This window comes from Pseudoliparis swirei, chromosome 13 (assembly GCF_029220125.1).
Source record: "Pseudoliparis swirei isolate HS2019 ecotype Mariana Trench chromosome 13, NWPU_hadal_v1, whole genome shotgun sequence".
In the NCBI taxonomy this organism is placed as follows: Eukaryota; Metazoa; Chordata; class Actinopteri; order Perciformes; family Liparidae; genus Pseudoliparis; species Pseudoliparis swirei.
The window spans coordinates 1,344,129-1,362,359 of NC_079400.1; the positions used below are offsets into that span (position 1 = coordinate 1,344,129).

Sequence of the window (18,231 nt, forward strand, 5' to 3'; positions counted from 1 at the left end):
GAAGTGCGTCTGACTTGGTGTGAAGAAAATATAATGAGGAAGCATGGGGGTACGCGTTTAGAGAAAAGAGAAAGTGTGCACGCGCATAAGTATCTACAGGTGTGTGTGTGTGTGTGTGTGTTGCTAAGTGAGCGTCCAGCATCCATACACGTGTGTGTTCGGTCATTAGTGCAGCTTTAAAGGCTCGGCATCGCGGCTGAAATCTGCAATTAAACCGGAGGAATTCGACAACTCACAAAGTCGTCGGGGGGAAAAGAGTTTTCCAGCTAATCCATCAAGTCGATGAGTGTTTCCATCACTTCTTCATCATCACCCTCTTGTTTCAGCAGCACACAGCGAGGAGAACTTTAACACCAAAGGATGGATTTCATTTCCCTCCGCCGGATATTTGAACTGACGATGTAGTGTCACGTACTGGATAGAAAACCACATGTGATCATATTCATGGTCGTCTTCTTTACGGAAACACAAATTGACATCGTCGTCAAGTCTTTCTCCGATGCCACGACAACATTCTTCTGTGGGTTCAAATAAACCTTTGAACGTTCAAGCTTAAATATTCAGTTTTTGTATTCTATCCGAGGCGAGTCGGCCATCAGGAGACGTGGAGGGCTCCGACTGAAACTTAAAGACATCGGGAGCGTGAGTCTCCAGGAGGGCCGCCTGTCGAGAGCTCGCTGCTTCCCCTTCTCCAAAGTGTTATCGCGTGGCCTCACATGGACCACCCGGACTCGTCTCGCCCCGTTTTTCATTTCACAGCCTAAATCCCTCTTTCCTCTTTCCTCCATCCTCTCCATATCCTCTCTCATCCCCGGAGCTCTTTCTCTTTCTTGCCTGGCGTTATTTTTGTATCCTAGCCTCTCCTTGCTCTCTTTCACTCACCTCCTGCACTCCCTGTTGTCCTTTTCTTGTTTACTCCACTCATCCATCTGGCCTCCTGACCTGTTGTCTGCAGCCTGAATGAGCTATCGCCTAGCAACCCGTCGGTAAGACTATTTTCCGTATACGATACAAACAAAAAGGGGGAAAGGAAATTCCAGTCGGCCAGAGGTGACTGATGTTGAAAATGGAGAAAAAAAGTGAAATAATGGTGCAGAAGTTGAGAGCTTGTTGTAGTTTGACATGTGCTGCAGTCCTCTTAAGGTGTTGCTTGGAGTCAATGGTCATTTGTATCATGTCTTTTTGAAGCTGGATAACTCTCATTAGAAATAGTTGTGGCCACTCTAACTACATCGCCATCCACAGAAGTGTAGAGGATCCAACAAGGGCGATTTCAGATCGTGAATCGGTAACGAAGAAAGACAAAAAGGTGGCAGAGAAATGAGAAAAGTGAAGGTGAAGAGACAACAGAGAGCAGACGGGGAGATGAGGGACGAGGAGAAGTCAGGTTCTTACTCATGTGGACCGATGGATTTCCAGGACTTTTCCAGGACTTTAAACCAGATGTCCATGACCAAACTGACATCTGGGTACAAACATGAACAATGTAGAACATGTTGTGTATTGAGAGCGTACGCCGGCTGATATTTTGAGCGTCTTTCTTTAAAAAACATATTAATTATTGTAAACTCGGCGTAAATGAACATGTTCATGACTTTTCCAAAACTTTTTTGATTTAATTTTTTTCTACGACTTTTCCAGGCCTGGAAATGACCATTTAAAAATTCCATGACTTTTCCAGGTTTTCCATGACCGAACGAACCCTGGAAGTGACACATTGCAGTGGCCGGCGTGGCCTATTGTTTCCAGCTAATTTCATGGGATCAAACCGAAGCACAGCCCAGATGGAGCGACAGCAATCTGTTGGGAAATCTCTCCTCTAATTGGCCCCATGGAAAGAAAAAGAAAAAAGAAAAGGCCACCGCCGGTGCAACACGCTCCTGATTGCTTTACCGCCACATGACCGGCTGTACCGGCAGCCAGGCCTGCCAATCAATCACCGCACCGACGGCCCGCGTCGGTGCGGGGTTAACGGGAAGCGATGTTTTTATGGTGCCGGGAACAATGTGTGTCAGTTATGGTTTTTGATTTTCAGTTTTTTCTTTTTTTAAAGCAATAAGCAGGGCTTTCACTATCAATCAGTCAGTCTGAAGGAAGAAAGGAGTGAACACTTGACAGGGATTGACTGTGTGTGTGTGTGTGTGTGTGTGCCAATAAGGGAGAGGCTTTGTTTTGAAATGCTTTCTAATGAAAGAGTGCAGCAGCTGAAGACGGAGAGTACAGACAGCATCCTCCGTCTCTGTCCAGCTGCCCATCTGTGCATCAGCGGCTGTCACCGCGGTGCACTCCCCCCCCCACACACACACACTCAGTATCCCATGAGATGAGGTCACGGCTGGAGTATCTCTACTACGGCGACGCCAACGAACAAAGCAGCTCACACAATGCTGATGGCGATCGGTGAGATCAGATACGGGTGCTTTGTGGAGGTTTGTGTAACTGCGCTCGCTCCTCTCGCACGAGGGCGACCTGCAGCGCCTCGCCGAACCGCGGCCATTGTGTCCGAATGGGGGGGGGGGGGAGTCAGTGGCGGGAATGAAAAGCGCCGACATGACCATCCCTCGGAGCCCGATAGCGGTGATGACTCATCGTTTCCAGAGGACCTCGTCTCCTCCTTCATTAGCTCCTCCCCCATCGTCCTCCGCTCCCCTGCTTTTACTCTCGGGGGTCCGCACGCGTCCATCGTCTCCACTTACGCTCTTATCCATGTTCCCCACTTTTCTTTATGTCAATCTGCTCTTTTTTTCTTTCCCCCTCACCCTCTCTGCTTCATTACTTTAATTGTTATACTTGATATTATATTTAGGTATTTTTACAGAAATGCAACCTTCAAAAGTAAGAATGCATAATAATAATAAAACATACAAATAAGTACAAATAAAGTACAAATTACCCATGCATCTGGCCAAGAAGGAAACACAACAATAAAAATGTTAAAGCAGGGAAATAATCATGAATACGGATCTGCTTCTTGACTTTCATCTCTCCTAACCGAACTAATGAGGCAATGTGGAACATCGTTTTCCATCTCATCCCTCTTCTGTCTCACTAATCGATTCTCTTCCATCTCCGATCCCCCTCCCTCCTTGCATCAGCCGCTCAGTTTATTTTGCTCCTCTTTTGGCAGCAAACACGTCGTTTTGCCTGCTCACCTCCATCTTGTTAATCTCAGGGCTTCGGGCACCTCCATTATCAGATCAGGGAGTCGTCCTGTGTGGGACACGCGTCCCGTTGTCACCTCTCGCTTTAGCTCTTTTGCTCGATGCCAACACATTGTGCGGCGTTTAAAAACCTCGCCGCCGGAACCGCATGTATTCCTGCGAGGGGCGGGGCTTTGGCAAGTGGCCAAAGCCCCGCCCCTCGGCCTGTCAACACAAATATTGTGAAAACACAAGTTGAGAAAATGAAGACACGGAGCGAGGGAGAGGTGAAGTGGATGGCGGGACGGGGAAAAGTCCAACAACAAGGCGGCTTCCAACAAGGCGGCCTCAGTGTGCGTGTGCGTGTGTGTGTGTGTAATGATGCGTGTGTCCCTGGTGACAGGCACTCTTAGTGACTTACAGTATGTGTGTGTGTTATGAGTGTATGGAAGATGGGAGGAGAAAGGGGGGTGAGGAGAGTGAGGAGGGGGGAGGGGGGGGGCTAAGTCCTTCTAAATATGCATCTTAATGGCTGCTCTGTTCCCACCATTCACACCGAGTGATGGAGAGGGCGAGGGGCGAGAGAGGAGAAGTGGCGCTGCATGTTTTCAAGTGGGCGGCCGAGACGGGGGGGGGGGGGGGCACAGACGGAGACGGAGAGAGACAGCGGGGATTTGAAAAGACAGAATAGCGCAAAGCAAACATCAACAAGAGAAAGGCTATGTAAGGAGCCGCCATACCTGACTCCTTCAACCGTGGCCCCATTCCACAGTGACACACAGGCCTCAGCCACACACACACACACACACACACACACACACACACACACACACACACACACACACACACACACACACACACACACACACACACACACACACACACACACACACACACACACACACACACACACACACACACACACACACAGGAGCATGGAGCAGCAGAGTGGAGGAGCAGCCTCCTCAGGCAGGAGCTGTTTGTCGCTAAATGAAGGCCGGCATTCTTTGGTTTCCCGGGAGCTGGGTGCCTGCCAGTCCCCCGGCCACTGAGTGCCATTTTATTAAGAACAAAATGGACCCCTATGAAAGGCGCCCGGCACTGAGCCTGCACAGGTCTCCCTGAGCCGAGCTCGGTATAAACAAACACCACCTTAAAGAGACAGGCTGGCAGAAAGTGAGGGCCGGCGGGGCCCTCAAGAGCCCTCAGAGATACACACTGCTGCGGGACTGGCAGTGGCGGTTATTGATGAGCGGGAGAAGGCAATAACAAGCCAGCTCTGTAAAAACATCACATTGTGTTGAGCTGGACATGGTGAGATGCTGTGATGAGATCATAACAGGAAATGATATGTTAGAAGGCACCAGGGTAGAGGACATCTACATGTTTTTTTAGGGGACATTTTTGCCCCACTGACTGAAATCCAGGAGCATTTAAAAAGAAATTGGGGGCACTTTTTGAAACGTGTGAAATAACATTTAACTTTTGTTAAAAAATTATAAATATACTTATTTAGGCTTACAGTATATGAGAAATTGTCATAAAAATGGCAATAATAAGACTTAGGCAGAAGTCTACAGATTCAAAGTGTTTCCTTCGATGTTTTTAACAAAAAACAAACAATAATATTCAATATTATTCTTATTTCTTTGTGGTTATCTATTATTATTATTTTTTTTAACAACTACCAACATTATTAATTTGTTCTTGTATTTTTTACAATTTAAAATGACATTTATTGATTTTTTTTATGTGTACAGGCAATACAGATCTGCACCCCACCCCACATCACGAGCAACGATAATCCACCGTGAAAGGAGAGACCGTGGAGGGCCACAGCAACATGGACATATAAGCAAATACACACACAACCATGACACACACACACAACCATGACACACACACACTGACATCCTCATGGGGACAAGCTCTAGAACTTCTGGTTTGTTTGTTTTGTTTTATGTATTTATATGTGTATGTATGTATGTATGTTGTCTGTGTATACATGTGTATGTATGTATGTATGTGTATATAAGTATGTGTATGTATGTATGTATATCTGTGAATATATGTATGTTTATGTGTATTTATGTATGTGTATAAAAGTATGTGTATGTATGTATGTATATATGTATGTATATACTTATTTCAAAGAACCATATATATATATATATGGTTCTTTGAAATAAGTTTTTTTTTAGAAATCATAGTTTAGGGCTCTTCTCAGCTCGGTAGCTTCAGCCTCGACCCGTTCGTCAGCCACTTTCTTCTTTTGTTGAATTCTGATCGTTGTATATTTTGCTGATCGAAATAAACTAAACTCAAACTAAACTCAAACTAAACTCAAACTCAAACTCAAGAGAGTAGAATGAACGGAGGGATGAAAACCCAGCTGGACGCTGGTGTTTTGCGCTGAGCGTATTTTGAGTCTCGTCTCTCATGAGGAGGAGATATTCATCACCGATGTAAACATGCTGCACATCCACTGTGTGACCATGAGGGGTCGCAGCCCAGAGTCAGTGTGTGTGTGTGTGAGACCTCTCTGGTGTGTGTATACAAGTACAGCACAGACACTGTGTTGTATGCGTATTTGCATGTGTGTGCATGGACAATAAAAAAAGATTAACTAATTACAGACTAGATGAATAAATAATTTTTTTGTGTCATCGCTTGACACATTTTACATGAATTAATGATTCATACATGGGGACAGAGATCAAGGCAATGACTCAACGGACCGATGAATTTTAAATAGACTGTATCAGCTTTACCAAGAATGAAGTCATCTATTTATTGACCAGTAAATAAGATTAAAAGCAATATTTAGAAGGGAAAAAGAAGAGAAAAAACTATTTATTGTGATTACAGTCGTAAAGAGAAAGGAATCTTTTCAGAAATATTTAGTTTTAACCACATGCCAAAACAGTTGGAGGTATTTGTATTTTCCATACATGTTTTAATGCTACAAATGAGTGACAATTATCTACACACATGTAATGATTCCCAAGGAAACATGTGTTCCCAAGGGGCTGCATATCAGTACTCACACACACACACACACTATAAACACACACGCACACAAAGTATGATGGGACCAGAGCCAACATCTGTCTTTGATATTATTTAACTAACCGCTTATTGTGGGAGCCCACCAGCACCACGGATGGCGTCTAGCGCTGTGTGTGTGTGTGTGTGTGTGTGCGTGTGTGTCTGCGGCGTCGCTCAGACACTTTGGCAAGCCGCTGCTGTGTTGTTGCATCCTTCATGTGTTGAGCCGTGTGTGTGTGTGTGTGCGTTTGTTCAGTATGTGCGTCTGCATTTCTGAGAATGTGACTGCATACCAGCATGCAACGTGTGTTTCCACAGACATGTGAGAACAGTGTGAGTGTGTGTGAGTGTGAGTGTGTGTGTGCGTGTGTGAGAGTGTGTGTGTGTGTGAGAGTGTGTGTGTGTGTGTGTGAGAGTGTGTGTGTGTGTGTGGCTCCACAGCCTCAAACCACATCAGAGAGCGAGCGGCAGACGGAATGACAAGGCCTGGAACCAGCAGCGTCTGCCTGCAGCCGCACACACACACACACACACACACACACACACACACACAGGCACGGACGCACACACACACACACAGGCACGGACACACAAACAGGCACGGACGCACACAGGCACGGACGCACACAGGCACGGACGCACACACACACACAGGCACGGACGCACACACACACACAGGCACGGACACACACAGGCACGGACCCACACAGGCACGGACGCACACACACACACACGCACGGAAACACAGGCATGGACACACAAACAGGCACGGACACACACACGCACACGGACACACACAGGCACGGACACACACAAACAGGCACGGACACACACACACACAGGCACGGACGCACACACACACACACAGACGCACACACTCACATGCATCACGTGTCCATCTCTCTCTCTCACGCGTGTTCCCAGCAGCCGTGATGCCCCTGAGTCCCGTGCAGCGTCGGCGTCCGGCTCAGCCAGATGTTTGTGTTTGTTTCCTCTCAGGCCGCCGTTGACGGGCAGAAGAGTCTCTGCTGTGGATTTGTTTGAGCGTTTTGACTTTGGTGCATCTGTCACTCGCGGCGTGTGGAGATGAATGAAAATGAAAATATTTGAATCATTTATTTATGTTCGCCTCACCGGATCCAGAAACATACGGCACGCGAGAAACAACGGGGAAACAAGATCATTACAGACGCACTCAGTGTGAATCCACACGCAGCCATCACACACACACATGTTCACCAACCAGCTCTACTGTGTGTGTGTGTGTGTGTGTCCGAGAAAAGAGAACATATTTCTGTAATTTTTGGGGTCTCTCAATATTTGTATCATACAAATTAATCATTATCATACATGTGTGTTTTGGTAACTCTTATTAGCAGCAGGGACGCAATCTCAGTCTGATGCGTGCCACACACACACACACACACACAAGCATGCTGCTATTGCCAACGAAAGACCATTCATGCAATTTCTCACGCTGACACAAGCGCGCGCACACACACACACACACACACACACAAAGACGCAGCACAAGTGCGGATCATCCACGGGTCAGTGAAAGCTAGAAGCGGTGTTTTTCCTTGCGGTGGACACACATCAATTTCAAGGAAATTGCTCGCCCCATTATTGGAAAGTGTTACCGGAATGTCAATTAAGGGGGAAGTTTTTAACCTTGCACCACACAAATAAACAGAGCGCCCCGCTCCCCCCTTATTAAAGGCGGTGTCAGCGCAGACAGAGAGTCTGGAGGGGGTAGAGGGGAGGGAAGGAGGGAGGTAGAGATTGAGGAAGGGAGGCCCGGGGAAAGGGAGAAGAGGAGACAGGAGATTTGGTGCTCTCAAAGAAATGCTTTTGGCCCTCCTTTTGTGCCCGAGGCCCGAGACCCTGAGAACCACTCACAAGCGGGACTCTGGCCCCGACTCGGCCCACTTAAGGGTCACCTCAACAGGCAGGGATCTGTTTGACAGCTGGTCGGATCCTGTAGGTGCAACTGCGGCAGACCAATTAAGGGCAGGTCAGCGGAGGGGATGAAGGAGAGGAAGAGGAGGCCCACGGAGATAGAGGTGGGAGATGGGAGAGTGGGGGGGGGGGGAGGATGGAAGGGCCGATGGCAAAAGGAGGGCTGCAGTGGAGGAGTGTGTGAGGAGTGATGTGGGGCGGATTGACAGAGGTGAGAGTGAAGATGTGAAAGAGGGATGAACAGACAGGAGCTTGGAGGTGAGAGATGAGGGAGGAGGAGGTCGACAGGTGAGCGCTGCTCTCAAACTCATACAGATTATATATAAACGACAGGCAGCAGCAGCCGAGGGGCTGCGTGTTCCATGTGGATCAAAAACACACGAGCAGCGCAAACTCCTCTCTTCAGAGACTTTGACGGGAACCTTTTTTAAATAAATTATCGCAATGCCAAGGAGAATGTGCGGTCGATAGCCCAAGACACCATGTGACACACGCGTGGTGTCTTGGGCTTTGATATTTCACGCAGTGTACGCATTTGAACACGGTGATGTCATAGCAGTGTGGAGGTGATGTCATAGCAGTGTGAAGGTGATGTCATAGCAGTGTGGAGGTGATGTCATAGCAGTGTGCAGTGTGGAGGTGATGTCATAGTGTGAAGGTGATGTCATAGCAGTGTGGAGGTGATGTCATAGCAGTGTGCAGTGTGGAGGTGATGTCATAGTGTGAAGGTGATGTCATAGCAGTGTGAAGGTGATGTCATATGAAGGTGATGTCATAGCAGTGTGGAAAAACCGTGAGAGTTATATTTCTCCGCTGCCTATTCACAACAGGGCTCCAAAAAGAGAGCGTTGAGCCGCGGCCTCGCACGCCGCGCGGAGCATTTAAGGAATGACCGGTCGTACGCCGGGGGAGGGGCCTCGCTCCCTCCATCCGGGGCGACGGAAGCACGGCGTCGAGCGTCGTCCAGCCGGTCGCCTCACGTCCGGGTCACGCCGAGAAGTCAGAGGAAATCGGAGCGCCACTGGAGGATCACGGAAAGACGCGGCGCATCCCGGATGTGTCCGTGTGAGGGGGGGAGTGGTCACGCCTGTGCGGGCGCTGAGGGGGAGGAGCCAGGGCGCGTCGTGCTGCTGCAGCCGTCAACGTGGAGAGGAAAGTATCGCGCATCGTCGTGAGTGTGACTCCAGAGGAATCCTCTGCAGGAGCTCCCACGCCAGGGAAAACACCGAAACCCCGACTGCAGGGTGGGAAGACGCAAAGAGCGGAGAAAGAGAGGAAAAGAGAGAGAGAGGAAGAGAGAGCGATGGAGAGCAAGAAAGAGGGATGGATCGGGAGAGAAGCTTTTCTGAATCCTTAGTTAATAAACACCATTTCACCAAAGTGACTGCAGAGGCCATTCCCACGCCGTTCTGCCGGCGTGCTTTGGGTGAGCGCGTGTCAAAGAATGGTCCCACCGGACAAGTGCTCCCCAACGAGAGGTGTCCTCTCTCCGTTCTGCTGTCCGATAACAGGAGGCGGAGCTTCTGCCCGCCCAGAACTCACGTCCATTAAAGCTGCAGCTATGAACTGAGAGCTCCAGCCTTCTTTAGGAACTCAGGGATACACAGTACACACTGCACAGAGGGGGCGGCCTCTGAACAGGGCGATGCACCCTGTGTGCGGGTGTGAGGTTGTGTGTCACTCCAGTAAGTGCGTATACGAGTGTGTCAGAAAAAAAGCCAGAAAAACCCTCCTGACCATAAACGCTCCTTTCCAAGCAATCGATGTGATTCTGAACTATCTTCCACCACTGGCCCAAAATAACTTTAGCCACCGATAAAGTTCATGAAGAACGACGTGTTGAGACATCCAAATCCTTTTTATTTTATTTCAATTTTAGTTTTTCTTTATCTGTTTACTCACAATAACACTTGTTTTAGTATTATTTATCCTTCTCAGGGTTCTGACTCATGTTGAACGATGGATTTCCAGGACATTTCCAGGACTTTAACCAAATGTCCATGCCCAAACTGACATCTCGGTACAAACATGTAGAACATGTTGTGTCTTGAGAGCGTACGGCGGCTTATATTTTGAGCGTCTTTCTTTCAAAAACAAATTAATTCTTTCAAACTCGCCGTAAATGAACATGTGATTAAAACACATATTCATGACTTTTCCAAAACTTTTATGATTTACGTTTTTTCCATGACTTTTCCAGGCGTGGAAATGACCATTTTTAACTTTTCCAGGTTTTCCATGACCGTACGGACCCTGCTTCTGTATCAGAGGGGCGAGCCGACAGAAAAGATGGAGGCGGGTGAGCGGCCATAGAGCTTGGGAACCAGAGTGAAAGCTGTGCCTTTGTGACTTAGTGCGGACTAAACAAAAACACCTCTGTTTTATTCCCACACCGTCCTCCGGGGTCTGGCTTCTCTCTCTCATCTTTTTTACGCCCACTGCTGTGCATTCCAATAAAAGTCTCCACAGATAATGAATGTTAGCCGGGCGTCCGCGGCCAAACCTCGGGCTCTGACGGTCCGCTGTGGTGTCTGTGTGTTAGTCATCTCAGGATGAATGAGTCACCGGAGAGAAAACCTCCAGCACCACCCAGGTGACGGCTCGGCCACACAGAAACACGCCGAGAGGCGGCGAGGCCGCGGCTCGGCTGCGTGGCGTTGTGCTGCCACCGTGTGGCCGCCTCCGGGATGGACGCGGCTGACGGAGGCGTGCGGCTGCAGCGCGGTGGAGGAAGGATGGAGTTTAGAGTTAGATGACAACAATACAGCTCAGTGGCAACTGTGTTCATATTAATCTGAATTATTGAATTGGACCATCACGTCCAGGTCCTTCAAACCTCAGAATAAACAGCAGGTAGCAGCTGAAGTATTACTGATACGTATTACGTCTGCCTGTCGAAGGTTAGCCACTCCGCCTCATCCAAAGCAACACACACACACACACGCACACACACACCATGTTGTTACAATGAGAGAGGGGGATGAGGAAAGGAGCAGACCCGAGGTCAGGACCACGTCCCGGGATGTGGGCGCTGGGAGAGCCGGACTTGTTTTGGGAGAGCAGAGTGGTTTTGGGTTTTGACCCGTGCCGACCGGGAAGGACTCGGCTGTGATGCAGTCGCATGGAGCTGGTGTTTCACCTGTGATCAGAGGATGAATCCTCCCGTTGGAGAGGAGAGAGCGAGAGAAGGTCGTCGGCTGAATCATTACTTTACCAGACATCCATGTTTGGACATCGTTACACTTGGAAGCCCAGCATGTTATTACTCATAGTATTACTCATAGTATTACTCATGGTACTTTTGTCGTTCGACTTTCTTGAAGAAATGTTACTTTCTGTATTCTTGTTGTTCTGAGTTTGTACTCTTGGTTGATTCACTTATTGCGAGTCTCTTTGGATAAAAGCTTCTGCTAAATGACATGTCATGTAATGTAATGTGATGTAATGTAATGTAATGTGATGTAATATAGGTCAGTCACCGATGGTTATACGGTCGTCTTTAGCAAAGCTATCACAAAGTGAATATTTTCAAAGAGGGAATATCCTAAGTTATGTGGCCCTCACTTGTTCCAGTGAGGGCCACATAACTGTTCCCTTCTATGCTGGGGGCGGGTCAGGAGTCAGTTTGTAACAGAACCAGTGTGACAGGTGCCTCAAGGTAAACATGTATTGTTTTCCAGAACCACACATAACCAAATATTAATCTTCACAGAAAAAAAAGTCAGGAAATAAATAACAAACCAATACCTTTGTGACGGGAGTCATCGAGTCGGCGCAGATCGTTTTCTTTGAATACCGCCAGCGCCTCTCGACAGACGAGGCAAACGGCCTTTTCTTTGCATTGAACACAAACATCATCGTTAGGTAGGAGAACAATGGATTCAGAATCAGGTTAAATGCTTTTTAACCTGATTCTGAATCCATTGTTCTCCTACTAACCTTTTCACCATTATTCCGTTCTATTTGACAGCGGCTAGTCGAGGATTTGTCTGGCCAGACTGAAAAAAAATCAGAATGCGTCTCCGGTATTGTTCAGGGGGCCAAATGTGGAGGCGGGCCTTAGTTTGGGGACCACTGTCCTCAGACGTGTAGCTGCTACTGGTCGGCAGACGTCGTCCGTCCTCACAGTCCAGTGCCGTTCCTCTTCTCCTCCTCCTCTTCTCAGACCGCCTGGAGGCAGACACACGGGAATGCAGATGTGGGGAAGACAGTAAGGACGACACCACTGGAGGGAAAACCACTTTGGAAGAGTTCCCATCCCCCACGCCTCCCCTGACTCCACATCACGGGCCAATTACCCCAGCTATCGCTGCACTGATGTCTGAAAAGGCCTCGAGGCATCCTGTTCTGATCGGGGGGGGGGGGGGGGGGGGGGCAGTGAAGCTCTCCTGCTGCCAGGGGCCCTTTCAACTTCTGTCGCCGCTGGCCTTCCAGCGGCCGTGACCGAGTGCGTGCTCGTTGCCGTCACAGACGTGCACACGCTGTGCGGCAACAATGACATTTCCATAACGCTCAGCAGCTCTGGACTCGGACCGGTGCGTCGCCACCGACGACCACTTCATCTTTGAATGAGCGTGATCATGAAGTGGCCGTGAGGCCCTCCACTGCCCCACAGCAGCAACACGCGACACACTCAGGATGGATCCATCAGAGTATCTATGGGGGTTTTATGGCGTACAATTTCTGGTAGTTTCATTTCAATTAACATCCTATCCTAACTCAGAAAAGGATATTTATCTCTCGTTCAGGCTCCATGGTGTTGTTCCTGTATCGACACTGAATCTAATCCCTTCCTGTCGTCTGGAGCAGGGGTCGGGAACCAATGGCTCGCGAGCCATATCTGGCTCTTCCAGTGACGGCATATGGCTCCCAGACAATTTTTAGTTGAAAAAAATTAATTCTCTATCGCGCCAGATTACAGCAGAAGTAATTTAAGGTCCCTTTTCTTAAAGAGCACGTCTTTGTTCTTTTATTAAACTAAACATCCGTCTGTTATTGATCGTATCTAACCAGAAGTCACATTAAAATTACACGCTAAAAATACTATATGGCTCTCAATGAAATATATTTAGAAATATTTGGCTTTTATGGCTCTCCCAGTGAAAAAGGTTCCTGACCCCTGGCCTGGAGGCTCATATCGCCGATGAAGCGGAGCATAAACACCCGATCCTGCAGCTCGTCCCCTTTCAGCTCCCGGCGTTGGTCGGTATCGTCCCCGATGGATTCAATTCAATTCAGTTTATTTTGTATAGCTCAATATCACAAATTACAAATGTGCCTCAAAGGGCTTTACAATCTGCAAACATACGACCTCCCTGACCCAGGACCTCACGTCGGATCAGGAGCAACGCCCAAGAAATAGAAAAAACCCTTTGAGGGGGAAATAAAGGGAAGAAACCTCCACATCCATCTCTCCTTTAATAAACTCTGTCCATCCACTCCCCTCTGACCGGCTCCCTGATGCTGACTGGACCAGCATCCGAATAGAGGAAAGACAATAAGCTGGCAGCAGTTGATGTAGAACCAACTTTGTATCTGGCTGGTCGGGGACCAGAGCTCATCCGTCCACGTCCCGGAGCTGCCGCTAAGCTAATCTTAGCACTGTAGCAGACAATCATGACTCAATGAGGTGTTTCATGATCAGATGGCATGCATGGAACAGATTGTGACTTGGCCAACGACAACAAATGGAGAGCTTTGCCAAAGCACTGCGTCCCAAAAGAGGTTCAGTCGGTGTCGCCCGGCCGATGGAAACAGATGGGAAGGAACCGGATCAGCGGCTGTCGAGCATACAGCGCTTCTCTCTCGCTCTCCAAGTCCAAACGGGGGAAGATCTTTGTTCACAGGGACACAGCAGGATCCGTATTCTTAGATTTCACAATTATTTCAGCTACTTTGCGAGCGCTTTGTGGGTGGAGAGCGGTCGCTCTGCTGCTCCGAGGAGCTGCTCGGTCAGAGAGGCGTGAGGGTTCATGAACCTGACAGAGCTGCATCACTTCTAACCCATCAACACCTCGCCAATGCCATTTGAGTAGTTATGTCCGCCCAAGATGTTCTCTCGCTGTCTTCCACGTGAGCGGTGAGGATGCTTGAAGGTTCTGTGTGACCCTCAGCCCCTTGGTCCAAAGCAACGTGCAGAATATCCATCAGCTTATTGGAATAACTGGAAACCACTGAGTCTCCTGCCAGTATTGTTGTTATTATCATGATTATTTAGAGGCCTGCATGTGTGTGAGGACGTGTTTATGGACATCCGTTTCAAACCGGCCCTGTTTGTTTCCTCCGGGTTTCCAGTAAGTGTGACGAGTGACAAACAACTACTTAAATTCCAAAAATAAACAGCGAAGGAACATTCGACTCCCCTTGTTTCATTTAACAGAGAAACTCTGTGAGTCACCGACGGCGTCAGACCGAAGAGAGCATCACGGAGCGACCGTCACACACACACACACACACACACACACACACACACACACACACACACACACACACACACACACACACACACACACACACACACACACACACACACACACACACACACACACACACACACACACACACACACACACACACACACACACACACACACACACACACACACACACACACACACACACACACACACACACACACACAAATCCTCCAGATCTCTTGGTGTGAGGAGCCGTGAGGACGAGGCGCATCATTGACGCCACGATGTGTTTAACTTAAACATTCTGAGGGTTCTATCACATGTTGACCGGTGGGTTTTCAGGACTTTAAACCAGATGTCCATGACCAAACTGACATCTCGGTGTAAACATGAACATGTAGAACATGTTGCGTATTGAGAGCGTACGCTCCATGACTTTTCCAGGTTTTCCATGAGCGTACGAACCCTGCAGAGTTCAAACCACGACACCCGTCTCTGAGCCGGGGGAAGAATACCGAACCAATGCTCCCTTCTATCACCTCTTCTTCTTTCCCGATGATCTGTAAATATGTTGTATTTTATTTTACTGGCCACAGTGGAGCTGCACACAAAGGGACGTTGACTAAAAGCATTCTCCAAGTGCATCACACTGAGTCGCCTCACCCCGACACACGCGCGGCAGGTCATCAGATCCAACGCCGCCGCCATCGCCGCGCCGCGAGCGAGCTGCCGGTCCGTATCCGGCGCTCCTTTCCTCTCTTCTCAGTTCTGTGACGTGCTCCGACTCCCGCTCGGCCCGCGGGACGCGTCCGAGACGACTCGATCAAAAAGGAAAACTCCTTCTGAGTTCCGACGACTGAAATCCAGACGATTCTTTCGACTTCTCGAGGTTACATCCTAAAAATGATTCCCGCGTCGGTGCAATATCTCCTTTGCAGCCACATTTGAAACCGTGTTCTATATACTCGAGAAAAACCCTCCTCCCCCCGCCAGGCTGTGGCCTCCCTCAGGTGTCCTCTTCCACCAGCGACACCGGAGAATCAATTACACAGTGCAGGCTGGTAATGAGGCCTCCAGTTACCAAGGGACAGTATAGAAGTCTTTAATCATTAATGCAGCTTCAGCTGCTCGCGTCTGGCGTCGCTCCACAGATGCCGTGGAACACGCGGAGGGGCACGGTCGCACCAGGGTTGTGCGTTTTAGTGCGTCTGTCAAGAAGAACCCGCAGAGGGAAAAGCACCCCAACGCCTCGTTGCTCCGGTGATAATTGCACACATTTTAATAAGGTTATATGAATATATTTGACCAAATGTGACCCTTTCTATGCAAATGGGCCTCAGTCCGATGCACAAAGGTCGATAATTGCCGCGCGACGAGCCTCGAGCCGTGAAAGTGAAGTGAAATCGCCGGCGTCCTCGGGGAGTCGGAGGTAGCGGTCCGCTCAAATTCAATTATTTTTTTGTTATCTCGTGTGGAGCGATCAGCGGCCGCAAACCGTTCTTTGTGAACTTCCTCAATCTGATGCAATCTGATGAAATGTGAAAGCACGGAGACGACTAGATCAAATATGGAGAACTCCGTCACGGCTCGACACGCGACGGAAACTGACGAGCGGCTTTGGGTTGCCGACGGCGACGGCGAGAGTGGATGAAACTTCATAAGTAAAACAAGTCATGGGGGGGGAGTTTAGGAAACACTGAGCACCTCTCTCCTCTTCTCTCTCTACTTATGGAGGAATCTACATCCCTCCATTGCACATTATTAACTCTGCTTCCTCCCTGGCTGTGTCTGGAGGAGGAGGAGGAGGAGGAGGTGTCTGGTTCCCGTGAGACGAGAGAGAGACGAGTCCAACCCGAGATCGGTGGATCAGAACCAGAATCCACTTTATACGGTGGAATACGTGTTTATACAAAACACCTGTCCTGAAGGAAAGTCTCACACACACACACACACACGCACACGCACACGCACACAAACTGAATGTCTGCACGGCGTCACATTCTTTTCAGAGAAAACCCGTCGGCCGTGTTCCACTAATGGAGCGTATGTATCGTAGCGACCTCGACCTCCCCTTCACCCGCAGCGTGGCGCTGCGTGGCGGCGCCGGCGTGTGTGTGTGTGTGTGCGTGTGCGTGTGTGCGTGTGTGTGAACATGTGTCAGGAACAATTCACTCCTTTGGCTCTCGGATGTGTGAAAAGCCAAGATGAGTTTTTTGAGCTAAACTCCTACGTAGTTTTTAAAAAAAGATATAAAAAACTCACAAACTTCCTCTTCAGCTTGCCCTTGCCGCTCCGGGTCGGCTTGCTCTCGACGGCGGCCGGAGAGCCGGAGTCCGAGCCCGCGTCCAGGTGGTCGTCGGCCGAGACGCTCTTGCGTAGGTAGGCGGCTCGCGCCCGGAAGTGGGAGAACGGCGACTGCGAGCGAGGGCGGGCCGCGGCGCAGCCGGCGGGTTCGGGGTCATCGCCGCCCTCCATGTCGTCTTCCAGGCGCCACGGCTCCCCTGGAGGAGACGCCACAAAGAGCACCGGAGGAGGGGTTAGGGAACCGTCGTCAGGAAGGAAACGAGAGGAGGAGACGGAGAAAGGAAAGAAAAGAGGAGTCGGAGGAAGACGAGAGAAGGAGAAAGGAAAGAAAAGAGGGGTCGGAGGAAGACGAGAGAAGGAGAAAGGAAAGAAAAGAGGGGTCGGAGGAAGACGAGAGAAGGAGAAAGGAAAGAAAAGAGGGGTCGGAGGAAGACGAGAGAAGGAGAAGGAGAAAGAAAAGGGGGGTCGGAGGAAGACGAGAGAAGGAGAAGGAGAAAGAAAAGGGGGGTCGGAGGAAGACGAGAGAAGGAGACGGAGAAAGAAAAGGGGGGTCGGAGGAAGACGAGAGAGAAGGAGAAGGAGAAAGAAAAGGGGGGTCGGAGGAAGACGAGAGAAGGAGAAAGGAAAGAAAAGAGGGGTCGGAGGAAGACGAGAGAAGGAGAAAGGAAAGAAAAGAGGGGTCGGAGGAAGACGAGAGAAGGAGAAAGGAAAGAAAAGAGGGGTCGGAGGAAGACGAGAGAAGGAGAAAGGAAAGAAAAGAGGGGTCGGAGGAAGACGAGAGAAGGAGACGGAGAAAGAAAAGGGGGGTCGGAGGAAGACGAGAGAAGGAGACGGAGAAAGAAAAGGGGGGTCGGAGGAAGACGAGAGAAGGAGAAGGAGAAAGAAAAGGGGGGTCGGAGGAAGACGAGAGAAGGAGAAGGAGAAAGGAAAGAAAAGAGGGGTCGGAGGAAGACGAGAGAAGGAGAAAGGAAAGAAAAGAGGGGTCGGAGGAAGACGAGAGAAGGAGAAAGGAAAGAAAAGAGGGGTCGGAGGAAGACGAGAGAAGGAGAAGGAGAAAGAAAAGGGGGGGTCGGAGGAAGACGAGAGAGAAGGAGAAAGAGAAAGAAAAGGGGGGTCGGAGGAAGACGAGAGAAGGAGAAGGAGAAGGAGAGAAAAGAAAAGGGGGGTCGGAGGCAGACGAGAGAAGAAGGAGAAGGAGAAAGAAAAGAAAAGGGGGGTCGGAGGCAGACGAGACGGATAATTCATATGTGTTTTTTGACGATGTCATTATTGCCTATAATGGAATATTAGCCACTGATTTCCTTCGTAACATTTTTCCCGAATGTAATCGAGCTTCTTTTAAAAGGTGGAATGTTTCTCCAGCTT

At 49.2% G+C, this 18,231-nt stretch overlaps 1 protein-coding gene across 1 annotated transcript in view; it reads right to left on the reverse strand.

The window, feature by feature from the left end:
* LOC130203913 (ankyrin repeat and fibronectin type-III domain-containing protein 1) overlaps window positions 1-18,231 on the reverse strand; it is a 161,668-nt gene that overhangs the window by 110,354 nt on the left and 33,083 nt on the right. The window contains exon 4 of the mRNA XM_056430374.1: window positions 16,825-17,063. Within this exon, the coding sequence (XP_056286349.1) occupies window positions 16,825-17,063 (239 nt within the window). The remainder of the gene's footprint in view (window positions 1-16,824; window positions 17,064-18,231) is intronic.